Here is a 22,010-nt window from a genome sequence, read left to right as displayed (position 1 = left end):
CCAAAAAACTCTTTGAACTCAGCTTAATAATTAAGTAAGAAAATGCTATAAACAATAGCTGACACCGTGTAATGTCTTCAGCTTCCCCCCAACTTTTTCCCCAGCCTATTATGCAAGGATACTATCTAGGCAGTTATGTAATCTAAGTATTTACATCTCATAATAAATACTTTATCTATACCTCACAGCTTCGCGTACGTTTTGAAGGTCCTCAAATAATTCGATAGTACAGTTCAGTCGGCCACATGCTTCCTTATTTCACTAGTAAAGGCACTTGTCTCCGCGCGAGGAGCAATAACGTCCACAGATACAACTCACAGCGCAATCTCATTGCGTTGCTCTTGCCTGCTGCGTCTGGAAACAAAAAAAAGCGTCAACGCAAAAGAAGTTATTTGAATTGTTATTTTTATCTTAGTTGCTTTTTAAACTTCTCTATTAAAATTACCATCTGTGTGTGTGTCTAATAAAGTGATAAGCCTGGGCACAGGCCCCTTTTTAGAAGAGTGGGTTTTAGAGCACAGACCCGTTATGCTCCTTCAACGGGGACTGGTGGACTTAAATGAATTATATAATTTAGTGATAAAAACCTGGGTCGATAATTTTGTGTGCTCTCAAAGGCGCATTTAACCTTTTAAATTTGTTTACAATTATTTATCTACTTATGACATACAGTTTGCTATCAGATACGCAGTGGACAGCGGAAGCTAAAAAAATTGAGTCATGGTTTTTGTGGCAGACCTAGTCCGGGGAAGCACTAACACCAGTGGCGTGCGTAGAGGGTATGAAAAGAATCTCAAGTACTTGTTATAAATACATAAGGGTAGGCTTTTTATAACGCTTCCAATGCCTATCTTTAAATTTTTTATAAATTGTACTGAAGGTTTTTGTTCATTTTATATCATCTGCATACCCTGTGCATACCCTCTATGCACGCCACTGATTAACACGATCTTTATTTCTGTCGCTAAGAAGCATGGCTGTATTCCGATTTGAGGGGTGTGGTTGCCGATGTTATTCTAGGCGCAGGCTTAGCACCTTCGCCTCAGGATGAAAAGCACATAGTGGCATATTAAAGTCAAAGTCAAAAATATCTTTATTCAAGTAGGCCCATAGGTGGCACTTTTAATGCATAAGAATTACACTGTAGTGAGATGATGGCGATCACCACATTCGTAAACCTAAAACTAAAGCTACGAGTCTACTAGCCTAGGGTACCTAGGGTTACTAGGGTACTAGCTACTGGTCTAAGAAGAAGCCCACAACAAACTTAGCCGGGTGTTTTTTTTTATTGGTTATCACCATATTATTCCTTGCATGCCCTGCGTAGTGCGTAGTGCCCTGTTACTTGTTACTCTGCTTATAGGTAATGTTTGTCCCCTTCACAATCAGTCGGATATTATAAATGGTTCGTCAATTATAACCAAAAATATATATAAATAAATAAATATACTTCGACAATGCACACATTGCCATCTAGCCCCAAAGTAAGCGTAGCTTGTGTTATGGGTACTAAGATGACTGATGGATATTTCATTGATTAATAAACACTTATTATATACAAATAAACACTAAGACACTGAAAAACATTTATGTTCATCACACAAACATTTTCCAGTTGTGAGAATCGTACCCACGGCATTGAACTATGAACGCAGGGTCGCTGCCCACAGCGTCAAAAAAAACTAACAAATATTTTTTTACAAAACTACCTTTTCTCGATTATTATTTACTCCCAAGATCGGATATACAGAGTAAAGCAAAACTTTCTGATTGGCCCGCCCGCCTCGCCGGCCCGCATAAAGGATAAAACTTTTCACTGTTTCCGAAGAAACTTTATATTTTTACAGCATAATGGCCGACGACATAAGAGAGTGGATACAACTTGTTCAACTTTACATAATGAAAACTCTTTTCAAAAAACCGATTTACAAAGCCGCTACCAGCTGTAGATTGAACTCCTCGAATAGTGCGTGTTACCAGAGACGATTTACTGGCATATTATAAACCGATGGGTGGGATTAGTAGTAGCGCTGATAGCCCAGTGGGTTACTAGACTTCACTTTCGGGGGGCAGAGTTTGAATCCCAGCACGCACCTTTAACTTTTCTAAGTTATGTACGTTTTAAGTATTTGAAATATAATGCTTCAACGGTGATGGAAGACATCGTGAGGAAACCTGCATGCCTGAGAGTTCTCCATAATGTTCTCAAAGGTGTGTGGTGTCCACCAATCCGCACTGGGCTAGCGTGGTGGACCCCTTCTCATTGTGGGAGGAGACCCGTATCCTGTAGTGGGCTGGTAATGGGTTAAACTGTCGAAGAAAGTGATAATTTAATTACTTTAAAACGCATACAAGTTAGAAAAATTAGTGGGCACTGGGCTAACACTTCGCTAGTTGAATGCATAAACCAAATGTTAGTATTCAAGTGTTATTGCACAAAGATAATAAAAGGTCTTAAGCATTTTATTTATGCAGCACCGCATTGTCTCGAGGAACACAGCGAGCGGTTAGCCGCGTCTGAAATAAGGATATTGCCTGCATATGCAAATAATGTGAAATACTGTTGCAATAACTTTATTCAAGACATATCTAGCGGAATGAAGTCTCTCGTTCCTACTTTATATTTCCTTTATTGGTGGAGACGTCGACGTTTTTTGGGAAACTAAAGCAGATAGTGTTGACTGCGCCAGTTTTTGGAAAGGAATTCCTGAGGAGTTTTATCAACTTTTTTTTTTCAACACCGTTTAATACAAAACAGGGATTGCAAAACTAAATTATTCTTAGGTTTTAGTTAAAAAAAAAATAAAATTTCTATTTTTTTGTTGACATATTAATTTTTAAATCAATTGCAATAATAAAAATTTCGCCAAATTTTATTGCAATGCTCCGGCGGGGCGTCAAGTCTCTTATGTATGTACATGAAACAACTAACAAACAATAAACAATATCACCACGCTGGATTGGTGATCGCAGTAAACGGTAGTAGTAGCACAGTAAACGCTGATGCCCGTTCTCCGTTATACTCACTTAGTTACCGCGTACGACACCACATTGTCACATTTCGATTTTTTTTAAATTTCAAATGCAAAGGTATATTAACGTATGGAATAAAAGTTAAAAGTAAATACTTACTAGTTTTACTTAACATTGGTGATGATATGTGCGGGCGGCTCTCGACGTATAGCCGCACGGCCATGCTGCGGATGTGCGGCGGCCGCGTCGGCAGCGTCGCGCGGCACTCGAGCGACAGGAAGCCGCGGTGCGTCGCGTAGTCGTCGGGAAACACGTGCAGCGTGCGCCACGACGCGCGAAGGCCGTCGCCATCCGCGCCCGACACGTGCGTAGCGCCCGTCACCACCGGGTCCTGCGACAGAGAGAACTGAGCCCCAGCCAACAACAACGTCTGTGATCTCAGCCTGCACTCCTTCAATAATTCACTACTGTCTGTGCCTGATTACAACACTGGTTTTATGTCAGACTCATTTAGTTTAGAAGCAGTTCGGCTGTAGAACGAGTTGCCGGAGTCGATAAAAAAAAACCCCTTCTACCCCGTCGTTTAGTTGACTCAGAAAGCAGGGTGCTGCGCCAATCGGCAAAATAAATAAACGTCAACTGAATCACAACCAATACAGTCAGACAATGAACATCAATGAAGATCGTATACTCAGGGAGTTGGAAGGAACATGGGGCGGCCATCTTGTTCCGATTTTCATCAATCACAGCTATGACCTCTTTCAAACAATAAAAAAATTAAAATCGTTATGCGTTCGGAAACTACGATGCCCACATAAATTCAAATTCAAATTCAAAATTTCTTTATTCATGTAGGCCTATCACAGGCACTTATGAAGCGTTCATACATATTTGTTTACATAATTGTAACGGGATGGTGATAACTTCGTTCGCCAACTTAAATCTAAAGCTACGAGGGTTCCAAACGCGCCCTGGTCTAAGAAGAGCCCACAACAAACTTAGCCGGGTAAATTTATTTTTTTGTTATCACCATCTTCCAGTAAATTTATATTAAGCTATGAAGCTAGAGCAATTCACACCCAAGCTTTTTTATCGTTTAAATAATCCTTAATATTATAATAGGATTTTTCTGTAAGCTTACGTTTTATATAAACTTTGAACTTATCGAGAGACATCTCAAAGATTTCATTTGGTAATTTGTTATAAAATAATATACAATTGCCCTTGAATGAATTTGCAATTTTGTGTAGCCGAGTAAACTGCACAACGAGTTTATTTTTGCTTCTAATATATAAATTGTTACAGTGCATTTTCTTTTTAAATTTTGATATGTTTTTATGGACAATAGACATACACAGACACGTAAATGTTATAACACCCGGTCGTTATCCGGTCGCGCCGTTGGACACCTTGCAACTACAGAATAGAGAAGATGTTGTAGAAAATAATTATTTCTTGCTTTTTAGTTGTTACTGAAGACTTTTTTACGAAATATATATATACAGTATTTAATAAGTAATTAAGAAAAACCAGCAATATCTATGAAAAAAAATATTTTTATTTTTTATTTTATCGTTAAATTTGAATAAACACTTAGCTAAGAAACGCGCCTTTTTAAATTTTTTGTTAGTAATTTAATAAGGAAAATTTGACAGTAGTTATAGGAAAAAGGGAAGAAAAAGGTGTTTAAACTGGCATGCTGTATTAATTTGTAGATAATTAATTTGAGATCAACATTCATTCAAAGCAAGACTCTTGTAAGACTGTAGGCTTGTTTTAGCACTGGGATACACTCTTGATAATTATAATGAATCATAATCAAATCGTGGTGGACTAAAAACCTAACCTAACCTAACCTTAACCCTTTTCATTGTAAGATGAGACCAGTGCTTTGCACTGGACCGAAAATGGGTTGATATGATGACGATGATAATCAAATCATATAAAGTTTCAGCCTTATTCACCACAAGTTATGTACATTATTCCATAACTTACACAAACTACGTGAACGACAAAATATGCGTGAAACACAAAATGATAACATCTATATTATATAAGTGTTTAGTACCTAACATATAATTTCCAAATAAAGAATTTAAATTTGAATTCGAATTTATTGATGCAATATGTGTTTAGAATAATTCGAAACTTAATATTATATTTCGTTAAAGGTCAAATTATTTTGTGTAACATCCCCTCATACCTACAAATGTATCAGTATTCATAGAATTTCGGCCTTTAAGTAATTACTGTTCCACTCCATTAGAGACAAAAGTTCGGCTCATTGATTCAATTTATTTATCATTTGATTTAGGCCTGTGTAAGCTCTTACGAATGTCCATAATAATTACATGAATAATGCGATTAATTTGTGAATCTGCTTAATTTACAGTCAAAATTACCCACTATACAAGAAATATATTTATGTATCTACTAGCTTCTACCCGCGACTTTGTCTGCGTGGACTTCAGAATTGTGTCTAAAGCTCGTTGGCAATTTTTAATCGTACAACGAAAACTATTTGATAGATCGGTATAGAAAGTACATGTTCTTTTCCATAGCATAGGAGACATGAATACCAAATTACAAAGCTGTCTGCCCGCTGCTTAGCTCGTAAACAATTTTTAATTTTCCCTCGGGAGCTACTCAAGGAATTGGAATAAAAGGTAGTCTATGTTCTTTTCAATGTCAAAGTCTACATGCATGCCAAATTTCATCCAAATAATCCAAAAAAAGTTTTTGCGTCATTGAGTAACAAACATCCACACCTTCACATTTATAATATTATATATATATATATATATATATATATATATATATATATATATATATTATGTTACTCAATGACGCAAAATCTGTATAATATTAAAACGCAGGTAGTACATAGTAATATATACTTTAACATACCATCTATATAGATGGTATGTCTATATATAGAAGGATGGTATGTTAAAGTATATTACTATGTACTACCTGCGTTTTTTGTCCGCTTTTATTCAGGTATGTTACACATCCTGTAAGTAAGTACCTACCGTTTCTTTTCCCGGGATAAAAAGTAGCTAACTAACTGTATGCCTAAACTCAAGTTGATTGGTTCCTAGGTAAGAGCGTAAAGGAACGACAAACAGACACACTTTCGCATTATTAAGTGAGAATTTCTTTATATTTATCTATCCTTATATGATTAATTAAAATTTTTATTAATACATAACTATAACCTAAAATAAACTATTTAAAAACTAAATAAAATCTAAAACGTCCTCGAAACCACCGCAGCGAGGCACAGTTCCTAAGATGCTGGCAGCATTTCCCCTCTGGATGGCCAAACTAATTCGTTGGCCAAGGTAACTGCCCGCTCTAGGATCACCGGTAGACTCGATAACCCTTTTCGATAATTCTTTGAAAAGGGCTCTTGCCTCCGGACCCCACGGTCCCAAAGTCTCTACACCAAAAGGCACAAAAATGAAGCTGCTATCCAGGTTTTCATATTTACGCCTCTTGGCCTGCTCGGCACTGGAAGCAGCCGCACCTACCATTGACGAAGTGGCCTGGATGTGTGATGCAGCTAGGGTATCAACACAAGTTGCATCCCACAGAAGTGACCTTCCAAGCCTCCAAGGTATGAGCGTCATACCATCAGGTCTCTTGCAATCGCTCCGCGCCAAACCAATAGGTTCTAATACAGCTGGTACGTGAGCGGTAGCTAGAGAACGTCGGATGATGTCGTTGATGGTGCTATGGCGAGAGAAGCGACCAGCGCTTCTTGAACAGGAGAGTCCATGGTGACCGTAGGTGTCAACGCTGTCACCGCAGTGGCATCGATGAGGCTGAATTATAGAGGCGCCAAGCCTAAGACCAATCACCACCGATAGAGTGGTGTGGTCTAACATAGTGCCCAGGTTAGCTGAAGGGAGAGCATGTAGCCAGTAGCCGGACTCCTTAGCAGAGAGAGCGAGAAGACGAGCACGGTCTCTTTTAGATGGCATTTGGTCTAAAAGTGTGTCAAAAGTTTTTTTGCAAATAATGTCGTCCCACTGTCTCTGTGAAGAAAGAGAAACCGGCAAAATACTGGGACTAAGAGCAGACCAACTATTTCTTGCCTCTGCCAAGTATGACACTTCTATGGAACCCAAAGAATTGGATATAATTTTTTGAAAAAGAGTGTGTGTACTGTACACAGAGGAAAGAAAAGCTGGCAGCGAAACACTTGAAATTTTGCGAATTCCAAGACCGCCATACCCTATCGGAAGTGAGGCCTGGGTCCATGCCTGATTACTTATGGGACAATTTAAAATATTAACAAGAATATTTTTATATTTTTATATAAAAATTGGATACTTTTATAAAAGTATCCAATTTTTCCATTAAAAAATTAAATTTCCAAAGAGGTGAGCATCTAAGAAAATACGTAAATTTTGGAACAAATAAACAAAAGCGAATAACAGTTAGAGCCATATGTGGATTAATTTCGAAAAGACGATCGGAATTGTTGCTAAATTGGGAAATTAAATCGTCAATAAACTGGGGACTGACGTTTCCAGTATAGGTGCCCCTAGGAGACGAAGTGATTTATCATTTAAAACTTTGATGCCGGGAGCCAAGTTATTAAATTGTTCTAAAATATGCTGTTTCGATTCATCCGAAAATGAATTTGGAATAAATATTTCACATTTATCAAAGTTAAGCTGTAAGCCAATTAGTTCAAATTTTGATATGATACTCTTAAGATCGTCCAAAACTGTGTTCACTTTGCCACCTAAGGTTCCATCATCTAATTAATACCAGATATTAAATTTTGAATTTATAGTTGAAATTATAGGATGTATAGCTAGACTAAAAATAGCGGGACCAAGGGGATCACCCTGCTGGCAGCCGACGGCGGAGCTCAAAACGATGTTTTTATAAACTAGCCTCGAAGGATTCTGGTAACTGTGCTAAATATGGGAACAACTGTGGTAATTTATTTACAACTTCTGAGAGGAGGACTTCTTATATTATATAAAGAGGAAAGATTTTGTTTGTGTTTCGTTCAAAATAGGCTTCGAAAGTACTGGACCGATTTTGACCATTTCTTTTCCTAAAGAAAGCTAAGTTATCAGGAATTAACATAGATCCTGAATCCTTTAGAAAATTGCAATATTGTAACCCAATGTAGCAATTTTGCCATTAAAACTCACATACACTGTCAAATAAACTGTTCCTCCAGGATGCTTTAAACTAAAAAACAAACGCGGACAGAGTCGTGTAGCAAGAGCTAGTTATATTAAAATATATTGTATAGTCCTTTGGATTAGGAAAAAACGAGGTATATATAAACATATTAATATAACATAGGAATATAGATACATGGACAAACGAACAGATATCTGTTCCGTTTTTAGTAATACATACTGAGGTGAGTACGTCTTTGTCTATTAGTTACAATTACCTTTCCGCTCCATTAGGGACAAAAGTTCGGTTCATTGAACGTTGCAATTTTCAGAGCAAGTGCAGTCAATTACGCTCTCTAGTTTTTAACTATTATATAAATGTAACTTTCAGTATCTAACAATTTTAAATCCTCAAGATAATATTCATTGTTTTAAGAAATTACCATACCACTCCATCAGTTTAAGAGTAGAGGGAGGGGAGTTTTTTGGTTGCCTTAAGCTAATATACCCGTCTTATTTCTACCAGAAGATGCAACTTTATTAGTCATAACTGTCATATCAACCCATTCCGCCCCACTACAGGACATGCGGGCGATGGAGAGAGCTTTGCTAGGAGTATCTCTACGTGATCAAGTCAGAAATGAGCAGATCCGTAGAAGAACTAGAGTTACCGACATAGCTCAGCGAGTCGCGAAGCTGAAGTGGCAATGGGCAGGGCACATAGCTCGGAGAACCGATGGACGTTGGGGTCTTAAGGTGCTGGAATGGCGACCCCGCACCGGTAAACGCAGCGTAGGTCGGCCCATAACGAAGTGTACAGATGACATCAGGCGAGTCGCTGGGAGCCGCAGGAGGGAAGCGGTCCGGGACCGTGCATTGTGGAACTCCCTACAAAAGACCTATGTCCAGCAGTGGAAGTCGATTGGTTGACATGATGATGATGATGATGACAGGTCTTGGGTATCCTCCCACGATAGGAAAAGTTTAGGCCGTAGTCTCGGACACGTGGACTCCCGCATCTTTGAAAACCACTATGGAAAACTCTCACGCATGCAAGTTACCTCACGATGTATTAATTCACCGTTGAAGCTAGTGATGTTTACATTGCTTAAAACGCGAAAAAAAAAAAAAAATCGAGGTGTGTGCTGTGATTCGAACTTGGCCTCGGAAGTGAAGCTGAAGTCTTTACTATTAAGCTATCACCGTTTAAACTGCAAACTGCATTGCATAGCGATAATAGACTTTATCTATTTAACTATTTATTTATTCAAAGCATCACCAATATATATATATATAGATACATATACGATTCGAATTATAGGTAGCTACAACATGCTTAATAACTATTCAAGTCCACGTTAAATAAAGTTCTAAACTATAAAAATTCACAAAATATAATCTTTATCATCATCAAAATAACATCAACCCTTTACCGGCCCACTACAGAGCACGGCCTTAACCCCTTGTGGGAGGAGCCCAAAATGAGTAGGGGTTAAGGCCGTTTAATTATAGAAATACCTAGTACCTAGTCTTTTCAGTACTTGAAATCATATTACAGCTAGCCCGTACATATTCGCAGCAATACATAAATTGGAAAATCCCAAAGTGCACGCCTCATAATCTCATTTCACTAAAAAAAATACCTTAAACTTTTCACCGGATGTGGGGGCTCCAAGTCATCTGTTATTTATTTATTTTTTTATGATTATCATTTACTATTAGCCAATGACGTAAATGGAATTTTAAAAAAACATTTTCAACATTTCGCGCCATTCTCGACGTAAAGCAATACAAGCATTGTGAACGTACCCAATTTTCATAATTGACACACTAAAGACTAATCAATTTTTTTATTAATTGTAATCAAACGACAACGAATTACACAAAGATTTTCGAGTGCCAGATCCATACGGACAGACAACCGGACGTCGATGTTTTTTTTTTACTTTAAAAAAATAATTGTTTTTTAAATTATTAAATACGTTTAAACGAATGGTTTTTCTTGATATATATATATGATAATATTATACTATAAGTGGATTGTGAGTAAAATACTTATAAATATATTTTTAGTTTCGAAAAGTCCTAGACTTTTATATATCGGAAGTAGAGCATAACTCCAACCCTTCGCTTATGAGGCGTGCAAAAAATAAAGGGAAAAATGTATCAGAAATGCATAGTAAGGAGTATTTAGCCTTGAACAATTACTGTTACGCTCCATTAGAGACAAGAGTTCAGTTGATCATCGCGATATTCGGAGCGGCGTAGTTGCAGATAGAGCAATTAAAGATTCAATTATTATGTCTACGCAGACATAATAATTGAATTTAAGACTTCGAAACTTTAAAACTATTTCAACAGGGCGAATAATTATGTTATCGTCATTATGTATTTATTACTACCAGTTTAGTTCCTTTCAGAAGGGGAAAGAAACAAAAAGTGTTTAAACTGTAGACTTTTAAGAAAATCATGGAGAACTCTCAGACAAGTATTATTCATGATGATTTCCTTCACCGTAAAAGCAAGAGGTGTTGAATTTCTTAAAACGCACATAACTCCCAAAAATAAGAGGTCCGTGCCAGGGATCTAGCCAGGGACGATCATTTGCTGCTGGCAAAGTAAATATAATTGAAGCTTCAATTTTTCTTTTTACTATTTATTATACTATACTTGACAATTATGAAAGCACGACCGTGAGCGCCATGAACTTAAGTAGGAGGTCTCTGGTTCGATTCCCAGTAGACCCCTACTGGGAATTTGTGAATTTTATTCTGGTCTGGTCTGGTAACCACCCAACCGAAAAATGGTCGCGTAGAAACTAATTAGGGGTAGGTATGACGTCATACTCCCTAACAGGTTAACCCGCTAATCTTAGACTGCAACATCACTTACCACCAGGTGAGATTGCAGTCAAGGGCTAACTTGTAGTGGAATAAAGAAAAATAAGAAACTTAAGCATAGTAAATCTAATATAAAGCTTATAAATTTGATTTTATAAACCGATAAAAAAATGCGCTGTGTAGTCTGTTTATCAGGAAGGTAGCACTATATAGCATTACGCTGGAAGCTGTAGTTCATAGCGGTGAAACAGCATGGCACAGCTAGCTAAAATATACCATTACTCCCACAAATTCTCATATGATGTCAAGGCGGTGTATAAGACATATATAATTGACGTAATAACAAATACTTGCAATATTTATTGGAAGGATCAGACAACCTTGGCAGTGTTTTAATTTACTTAGCGCGAAACGAAAGAAAAATGGCCCCCAATGACACGTCAGAAATGGTGACAATCACGAACAAAGGCCAAATGGAACAAAAATGTTTTATGTTGCAAGAAATTTATCTTCCTACTATTACAGGCATAAAAGGCCTGACCTTTGGATAAAGGGAAAAAGGCCTAGCTAAAGACGAGCCTTTTTTTCAGAGCTTAAGAAGGCAGATAGGCAAACGGGTCACTTACCTCGGGGGCGGTGATTTCTTTTAATATTCCATTCAGAATAGGTATTAGACCGAAATAATAGTATTAAAAACGAAATCGACTTTCATGAGTTAAGTACCACTTATATTTAAAGATTTAATCTTTACTAAATTTAAAGCTGACGGCTTGATTTTTTTTTATTCCTTTGAACGTGCTTATTCCCTAGAAGTACTTGTAATCTCTAGAATCCATCTGGTACCTAGGTGGAATTTACAAATCGGTTTCGCATTGAACGAAGATTAAAACATTTTACGCTGCGGATCGAACATAGCACCTCACTGTTATACAGTATAATTATAATGCAGTATATACTGTTCCAGGCAGGTTAGTGTCGGTAGACTGCCCAGTAAATGGACAGACGGCATCGAAATAGTTGCAGGTTACAACATTTTTTCACCTTTTATTTTCACATCTAAATCGAAAGTAGTCATTACTTTGCTTAAATTATTTATTAGAACTCCATCAAAATCATTAATGCGAGAACATTCATCAACTATCAAGATATTGATTTCCAAAAGCTCTTTGGTTTTCTATCTCCGTAGAAAAACGAAGCCCACTACAACCCTAGAACCCTGGACCTGTGTTTTCGGAATAATATAAATATTAAGTTTGATGAAGTCGAGGTGACATAAATCGTAAAGTCAAGGTTTCAATGAAATTATGGCGGCTTGCCATATGTGTGGAGAGACACGGTTAGGCTGGGACTTGATGGGGAGTGCTTGCTAAATGAAATATGTTATATAGTGAGTATAGACTTGTACTTTCCAATTACTACAATGATATTGCATGTGGAGTGCCGGCAAGCACGGGTTCTCTCGCGCGCAGGCGACACAAAGACAGAACTGCTGACGTCCCTACTAACGACGTTATTGTCCTCACAATATTCCCCCCTTATACAAAAAAATGTACATACAAGTTTCATTACTTACAGAACTATCTTTTTTATCGTGTCGTCTAAAAATAGCAAATTGAAAACCATGTAGGTATTAAACAAATTCTTTATGTAAAATGTGTGAAGCGGCGTAGCCTAGTGCGTAAGTTTCAGCTTTCCTTTCATGGAGACCGAGTTCGAGCCCCGGCACACTGATTTTTCGGAGTTATGTGCGTTTTAATTTAAGCAATTTAAATATCACTTGCTTTAAACGGTGAAGGAAAATAACGTGACACCTGCATGCCTGAGAGTTCTCCATAATTTTCTCAACGGCATGTGAAGTCTACCAATCCACACTTGGCGAGCGGGGCCCAAAACCCTTTACATTCTAACAGATTTAAACCTTTAGATTCTAACAGGAGACTCGTGCCCTAAAGTGGGCCAGTAATGCATTGATGATGAAGATGATGATGTATAATGTTTATAACACCATATTATGGTGTGTTCAGTACAAGATTGTGTTTCGCCAAAACAATGGGCATGAAAACTGTTTAAATAACAATTAGGTACACGTCCCATGGATTCTTATGCCACAGAGAACGTCCATCGGGTGATGGGATATTCACGATCATCTGCCAAAAAGCCAACGCTGTTCAAATACCTTGCGATTAGTATTACAAACTCCACACAGTTTAGCGTCGCCCTATCTCACCTCTGGAAAAGCAACCTTATAACAAATTATAGGTGCTTCGATAAAATGTCCTATCGCATCAAATAAAGAAGATTATTATATAGTTGGCGGTGATGTTATCAAATGAGATTTTCCTCCGAGCTCGTGCGCTTGACAAGACAATGGCGGGTCAAAGGTAATGTAATCATTATTTGTGAGAGAGCTTTCTATAAGAGACATTTTTTGGGTAATTTATATTGTAGAGTAATGGTTGCCCGCGTCTCTGTCCGCTTACTTGACCCGATTGGCGCAGAGGCGGGAGCTGTGGTTTTATTAGAAAAAGATCGATGTCTCGTAGATGAAATTCGGATATTTATGATATGAGATTGGTGGCTTCGTCTGTGGGTAGATACCGATAAAGACGCGCCTCTAAGAGATTTATCGTTGCTGTACGATGCCGCGTATAAACCGTTTAAGTTTTCGGAGCTATGTGCGTAAGCAATTGAATATTAGTGCCTTAAACGGTGAAGGAAAAGTACAGGTTACTTTTCCTTGCCTGAAAGTTCTTTATAACATTCTCAGAGGCTTGAGAAATGTTAAAAGTTGCCTACGCTACGCCTTATTACATGTTGTGACGTCACTAAAGTATTTATTAATAGAGAATTGCTCAAATAGTAATAATTTGCTTTATATAATTTGTAATAAATCTAATCGAAATATTAAATGTTTATCCAAATAGATTAATAGTTATAAAGTTAGTGAAATAACTTACCGGAAACTGATATGCTGAAAATTTTTATTAGTTCGTTTTCTTGTCAACATTGTAAACGGTATCTGAGCCGTATGAAAGTAGAAGCTTGCATTCTCATCGAACCATTTGTTCTTGCTAGAGAAGTCTCTGCTTTATTATAGTTCAAATGTTTTGAGTAAAAACGAGTATTATTCAAGTCTCATCCCCACGTTCTCCACGTAGAATTATGGTTTAAACACTACTCAATCTGATACCGAGCTTTTAACTTGCCGTTATTTTCATTCTATTATTTGCTGTATTTCAAAAATAAATAGTTACTGTTAAACAAACATCCAGATTTACGTGCGATGAACTTCATTTTTCTTTTATCTCCTAAACTTTAACATCATACAAAAAGTTCTTATCGTATATGGTAACGAAGTGTCTATACAGAACTTTAGTTCTTGCAAACTCCAAATTTCCAGAACTAATCTTTACAAAGGTTTTCTGTTCAAATATGAAGGTAGTAGAAAGAGATATAATATTACTGTATCCTAAATTCACTCAACCATAATCGAATTTAAAATCTCTTGTTTTGAGATTAATCTTGGCTGCGCTAGAATATAAATTATATTAACGGAGAAATTGGTTCGTTGTTTTAGTAATTAGTATGTTTGAATATGATCTACCGTGTAATTTTTATGTACGCATCAAAAGTGCCACCTGTGGGCCTACTTGAATAAAGATATTTTTGACTTTGACTTTGACTTTGACTTTTATGCATCCCGAGGTCTTGGGATCGATATGCTGACCGGTCCAAATAGTGCTATGCATCTTTTAGTTCCTATTAAATAACCGGTATTAGCCCGGACTCAGGAAATCGACGTTTCCGTACCTCGTGTTTCCTAGAGAAAGTTTCACACCCGCCAAGTTATATCGGAGTAGCATGGTGGGTTGTTGCATTATCATATCAACCCATTACCTTCCCATTACTAGGCACGGGTCTCCTCCCACAATGAGAAGGGGTTGAGGCCGTAGTCCACCACGCTGGCCCAGTGCGGATTGGTGGACTCCACACACTTTTGAGAACATTATGGAGAACTCTCAGGCATTCAGAACTCAAGTTTCCTCACGATGTTTTCCTACAGCGTTGAAGCAAGTGATATTTTAATTGATTAAAACGCACATAACTTGGAAAAGTTAGAAGTGCTGGGACTCGAACTCAGTCCCTCGAAAGTGAAGTCGAAGTCTTACGACCTGTTTCCAGCAAGGACACAGATTTGACTAAGTATTGCTCTGTTTAAAAGTTTGTCACTTAAAATCCGCTTGGTCTGTCGATAGTTACTATAACAACAAAAGACCACGCCTGCAAATGGGTAAGAGTTCTAAAATCTCTGCTATGAGAGAATCATCACATATTCAGAAGTGGGATTTAAAAAGGATGATTAAGGTTTAAAGTTCTCTTACCTCCTGCAGCTCGGAGTCCACAAACCAGTCTAGCATCGCTGCTGGGAGGGTGTGGTCCGATGTGCAGTTTACGAGCGCCTGTTCACCCGCGTTGACGTACGTGGGCAAACCAATGATGAGGGGCTCGTATTCCGGCAGCACTGATGAAAATAATGTTTATTTATTCAGTTACATTTAAAATTCTTACTAGCTATTGCCCGCATTCTTCGTCGCGTTTAATACGGTTTCTGAAGTTATATTTCTTTTGGCGCGTCAGGGAAAAATGATGCGAGTTAATTTTTACGATGCGCGCGCACACCGTCACAGAAAACCGACACGTTGAAGTTAGCGATAGTCAACATTTAAGTTTTTCAAAAAAAGGTTTGACAGTGTTCACTTTCAATTGTCAAAGTCTGCGAGCTCATTCTCGTGACTTAATTGATTCAATTGTATAAAAATCTAACATTTTAATTTTGAGTTAAACTTGGTTGTACTTTTATAAGATAACTAAACTTTTAATGCGTTATAATAAAACTTTAAAGGTATTGAATACCTTTTTTCTATTGTTAGTGTCGTTTGAAAATATTTTTATCTTGTTACGCCAAAGAAGTATAACTTCTATAGCGAGTACATAAGAACACACACCTTTTTTTTAAAAACCAGTGGGAACCGTTATTTTACGTAGAATAAAAAAGTATCCTAAGTTACTCCCGTCCATTCAACTCTATGCTAAAAATCAAGTTGATCGGTTGCTTAGTTACGGTGTGAAGGAAGACAAACAAACAAACTCATTTCGCATTTTTGATTGTAACGCGAATGTATGTTTGTTTATTTGTTATCCTTCAAAATCTTTAATTCCAGAAATTAGTTGTTAAACAAAAGTCAATATCATAAAATAAATAAATAAAAATATATATATATAACTAGCGGACCCCAGCGACATCTGTCGGGCTAATTTGTGAATCTAAACCATCTAGGGTACCAATAAAACGTATACCAAAAAATTCATTCAAATCGGTCCAGCCGTCTAGGAGGAGTTCAGTGACATACACACGCACACAAGAAATATATATATAAAGATATACTACGACTATTCACACATTCAGCCATCCAACCCCAAAGTAAGCGTAGCCTGTGTTATGGGTACTAAGATGATGTATATTTGTATGAATATAGTACACATAAATACTTGTTATATCAAGATAAATATCACCCAGACTCTGAAACACAATCATGTTCATCACACAAAATTTTTATAGCTGTGAGAATTGAAGCCACGGCCTTGGACTCAGAAAGCAGGGTCGCTGCCCACTGAGCCAGTCGGCCGTCGTTATAAATTATATCTTAATATATATAAATCTCCTGTCACGATGTTTGTCCGCGATGGATTCCTAAACTACTGAACCGATTTTAAATTAAATTGGCACACCGTGAGCAGTCTGGTCCAACTTAAGAGATAGGATAGCTAAGATCTTAAAGTAAAGTCACAATTTTATTTTATTGCAAATTATTTGTCTATAATTAATTGACAGTCACATGTTATATGTATATACAACTATACTCGTTTAAGGCTTAGCGATACTGAATACTTTAAAAACAAAATCAAACGCAGACGAAGTCGCGGGCAACAGCTAGTAAGTTATAAATACTGTAATACCCTTATTTTAATCGCAATATCAGCCTCTACTGGATACTGCTCTCACTTACATTTGCTCCTAACTCACTAGACATAAAAGCCGAACTGCCCGTAATATAACTTTTGCAAAATTCCGAGTTGATATGTATCTTGGAGTCCTAACAACACTGAACTGTAGTTATCTTTGTGTGGTGTACAAACATTAAGTTTGTACGATTACCTGACATATTGAAGAATGTTCTAAGCTTTAATAAAGAGTTGGTAACTCTGCGATCGTACTTAACGTCTTAGAAACTAAGTTTATCCGTATTTTAAAACGAATCACTGTGCCTGAGTTCTTACAATATGTCGGCATAGCTTTAGTAATTTCTTATTACAGCGTGTGTTAGGTAATAAGGAATTACAGCACTTTATCTATGATAAATCCGATGATTATATTAAATATGTCAACAAACCATAGTTTGTATACTCATTGATAGTGTATTGAAAATCGAATAATGGCCTTTAGTAGACTATCAAAAAAAAGATATAAGATCTATGGCGGGTGACGCTAGTTTGACAAGATAGATTGGCGGGAAAGTAAAGTTAGCACGGATTTAAATGAATTAATTGAGAAAAGGAGATGGGTGAGTGAGATGTTATTTATACTCGTAGGTGACATACCAAATATAGTTAATATTGTCAATTTTTAAACTCATACACACATACAAACACACGCGCGGGCGCATAAAGAAGCAAAAATATACTAACCTTAGAATTAAGAACATGCAGAACCCTCATTTACCCATTATTGCATGCAGTGCATTGTGTCCAAAAATTGTAAAACGCCCCGCGCACGCAATTACTTCCCACCCGCGGAATGTTACTAGCTCACAATTTATCTCAAAATAACTACTGTCATCTGCTAAATGGTATGAAGTGACTAACCGTTTGTTCGAGAAACAATTCTAAAGTGGAGTGGTTTTTGATGCTTGAATATTAGTCGTGTACATGATTTCTGTATGTGCTTAATTATATACTAACATAACAAACATATACTAACTTCTATACTCATTGAATATGAATTTATTTTCATATCTAATTTGTATTAAAAAAACACGAAGGTTGACGTTTGTTGCTATAACAATACTACAGTTCTTACCGTTCCTTTGATTAAGGAAACTGTAAACTCTGTAAACTGAGACACAAATATATTTTTCACTACATCAAATCACCGATTTATTATCTGTAGAGTATTAGTAGGTACATATTCCCGTGGAAAGACTAAAAGCACACCATTTTTTGAATTTAAAATGCATGTAAAAAAAATCGGAACCCATAGGATTAGAACCTGCGACTCTGGCAATTTCGGCCTGAGCGCTTTGACCACAAAGTACGTAATTAGTATATGCATTAATATCAGTCTTATAGCAACTACGATTAAACTATTGGATAGAAGCACTTCACAATGAATAATTGTTAAGTGACAATTATCTTAACAATTATTCATTGTGAAGTCAACATCTTCTGAAGATGCTCCAGTTTCGGAGCGAAACGTGTGTGGAGTGTGTGGGTACATTGCCGAAGATCTGTTTGGTGTGGAGTATAAGGATTGAAAAAAATATAATAATAATAATAAAATTTTATTTCAGGCATAGCCCATATAGTGTGCACTTTACAGTTTTTAAAAATAACATAACATAAATTACACCATACAGATTCTCCTGCTGTTCGCGGAGTATAGCAAATTAAGCTTAATTTTCACTATACAATTCAACTAAAATGTTTTCTACTAGATGGCGCTACAGTCAAAAACTTTTCTGCATTTTAGATTTATAAAATTGATATTTCCTCTAAGTACACTTGAGATAAAACTTTATTAAAAATTATAAAATTAAAAGTATACAATTACCTGCTAGAGTCATATTAGTTGATTTTCTATCTACAGCGAAGCGGGGTCCCTCACTGGAGACCTCGCAGGTATACTTGGCGGTGCCAGGCTCGGGGCGGAGCGTGATCGCGCACGAGAAAGAGTCGCAGGAGCTGTTAGTGATGTACACTCCACTCGTATTGAAAGCTCTAGTTTCGTACTGGAACAAAAGGAAAGTGAAAGAGGTAACAATTAAAGTGGAAAGAACAACAAGCTAATTTTTTAAAGTAATTTTAGAATTGCATACAGATTAGGTTCGAATTCTAAACAGTTTCTTCGTAAGGTTTAATTAAAGGAATCCCGGAGTTAAAAATATTGCATCTTAACCTTCGACGTTTTAGATGTGGTGTAAACAGTAAATATATTTATTGGGTCGTTATAGAAATGAATGTTTAGAGTTAAATTATCAACAAATTGCTTATAAAGTGGATATTGCTTATAGAGTAAATTGATTATAAAGAGGATAATTGTAGCCTATAAAAAATTAATCAAAATTTGAAAAAAAAGAATACGTAAAATAAGGATTACTAAATCTGTGATTAATGATCGAACGTCGCTAAATATTAGAGCATTTCATATGGAATTTCTTTGCTAAAAAAACTTTTGAAAAACAAAATAGCAGGTTTAATTTGATTTAAATTATCACTTCCGACGCAAAAATGACAGGGTGTAAGTTTGATGTGTCTGTGTGTGTGCCTTTTTTTTGGCGTGGTGCAAAGCTTTATTGCTACCTACCTAGTTTTAATTTTTTTTTATTTATTTTATAGAAAATAGTTTTGTAGTTAACACATACACACTTAATATTATTTTTGCTACATATGTACCAAGAGAAACAAAAAACTCATACGTTTTAATTGTTTATTATTTTACAAACGGTCCCATAAAATATAGTGTTGTTCATTATTTTATTACTTTTAAATATTTTAAAGAATAAATTCAAGAGTTTGCTTGTCAAGAAGGCTTTCAACAGTTATATATGGAAATATGTTCTTTCAATCAAACTAGATTGTACCTACTATTCAAAATAGCAATATCAATATAATTGGCCTCTAGCAGTTCACTCCCACACTCTCCCAACCCGAAGGCCAACAATCACCACGCTGGACAGACGGGTTGGTGATCGCAGCAGGTGGAAGTAGTAGCATAGACAACGTTATATTTAACAATCGTAGTTAAATATTTGTTCTTGACTCTCTATTTAATTTAAGAGCGCAGATTTATCAATGAAACCCTCTCCGAATTTACTTGTCCATGGCATTCTCTTGCACTTGCACCTCTTAAAGTTCTTTTTTGGTTTTATAAGTGGTATATTATGAAACGCCTAACGCCTGCTTCTATCCAAGAAGCATCCTCAGGAGATGTTCACTCTACAATTAACAATTGTAAAGATGTTGACTGTACAATGAATCATCGTAAAATTAACATCTCCTGAGGATGCTCCGGTTGCGGAGCGAAACGTACATAGGGGGAACATTGCCGAAGATCTTTTTGGTGTGGACTATAAGGATTGAAGTAATTATAAATAACACCGTACAGATTCTCCTGCTTTTATAGCAAATTAAGCTTCATTTTCATAACATATCATGTAATTCCGCAAAGTAACGCCTGCTTTTATCCATTTTTATATATGTTTCATAAATACATTACAAATGTTATAAAGTATACATTTCTTGTTGGATATTAAACTTTAATCTCTTAATATCTGGGGAACGAATCGCAAATGCACAGACGCCAGAGTTGAAGTTAGATTTGGAGACGACAGCGCATTTTTCAGTGCCCCTGACGTGAATGATAATAAATTACTTCGCAAAAATGAAATATCTGTACTGCGAGGTTGGTATCTTAGGTATATAGTATATTTAAAGTTAGTTTCCCACTGCTGCTAGAGCTGCAAGAATTCTATTTTTTTTTAATTATCACACCTTTAGCAAGCTTATCGAGCGCTTTAGTTCACTTATGCGATTTTTATCTTGTTAATTTGCTATATCTACTCGTTGGAAGTTTTTATATCAACAGGAGTAAAAATTATTACTCCAATCATTGCTATAAAAGGAAACCTACAGGCCAAAAGACTGAAAAAAATTGTAAAGTAACCTAGAGGTTTAACTAAAAAAGATTTTTATTAAATTCTACCCCGTCACGTTACACTTAATCGGTGATAGCCTAGTGGGTAAGACTTCGGCTTTCCTTTCGTGGAGACCGAGTACGATCCGGAGTTACGTGCGTTTTTAATTTTAGACGGCCGATTGGCGCAGTTTGCAGCGACCCTGCTTTCTGAGTCCAAGGCCGTGGGTTCGATTCCCACAACTGGAAAATGTTTGTGTGATGAGCATGAATGTTTTTCAGTGTCTGGGTGTTTATATTATAAGTATTTATGTATTATATTCATAAAAATATTCAACAGCTATCTTAGTACCCATAACACAAGCTACGCTTACTTTGGGGCTAGGTGGCGATGTGTGTATTGTCGTAGTATATTTATTTATTTATTAAGCAATTTCAATATCACTTGTTTTAACTATGAACGAATCCCATGTTTGTCAATCTGCTCTTGGCCAGCGTGGTAGACTACGGCCTAAACCATTTTGATGTTGAACCCGGTTGATGATGATGATGGCGTTACACTACGTTACGTAACGTTTGTGTTAACGTCTATTATATTTACTGTTATATCCATGAATCTTAATATTTGCACTTTTGGTCACAGATTTAACCTCGAACAAGTGAAAGGGGGAATTTTTAAGTTATATCTACGCGTGACCTTGCGAAAATTAATTCATCTTACTCAGAAGCTTTACGCACACTGTTAATCCACTAGACTTCATATATTCAAGCTTGCTATGATTTAAATTAACGAGTAAAATGCTAATAATTTCATGGCCCTTACATACAGCCATACACTTGTGAGTTATGACCGCAATTTGTGTCGTGAAATTTCAGTTCTTTTATGCAGAGTTGGCAAAATATAAGTGGTGGCCAGTAAAGATTTCAATCCCAAAAAACTAAGGCCTCTGTAGCAGAAGTCAACCGTATGTAACTGTCAAAGTTCCTGTATAATTGTTTTTATATGCGATGATTGCGGTTTTTTTCTTACTGCTGTTGCAGCGGTCTGAGATCAACTTTAAATCGGGAATAAAACAA

The 22,010-nt window shown here is 36.6% G+C and overlaps 1 protein-coding gene across 1 annotated transcript in view; it reads right to left on the bottom strand.

Annotated features, from left to right (window-relative positions):
* Nucleotides 1-253: 253 nt before the first annotated feature.
* Nucleotides 254-22,010, bottom strand: part of LOC120629429 — a 140,745-nt gene continuing 118,988 nt past the window's right edge. Inside the window, exons 3-6 of the mRNA XM_039898371.1 lie at nt 18,852-19,029; nt 15,346-15,485; nt 3,133-3,364; nt 254-354 (exon numbers count right to left, since the gene is read on the bottom strand). Coding sequence (XP_039754305.1) covers nt 254-354; nt 3,133-3,364; nt 15,346-15,485; nt 18,852-19,029 — 651 coding nt within the window. The remainder of the gene's footprint in view (nt 355-3,132; nt 3,365-15,345; nt 15,486-18,851; nt 19,030-22,010) is intronic.

The sequence above is a fragment of the Pararge aegeria genome, chromosome 14 (assembly GCF_905163445.1).
Source record: "Pararge aegeria chromosome 14, ilParAegt1.1, whole genome shotgun sequence".
Classification (NCBI taxonomy): Eukaryota; Metazoa; Arthropoda; class Insecta; order Lepidoptera; family Nymphalidae; genus Pararge; species Pararge aegeria.
Note: the sequence above shows the minus strand (reverse complement) of the source record. Positions and strands in the feature narration are given on the sequence as shown.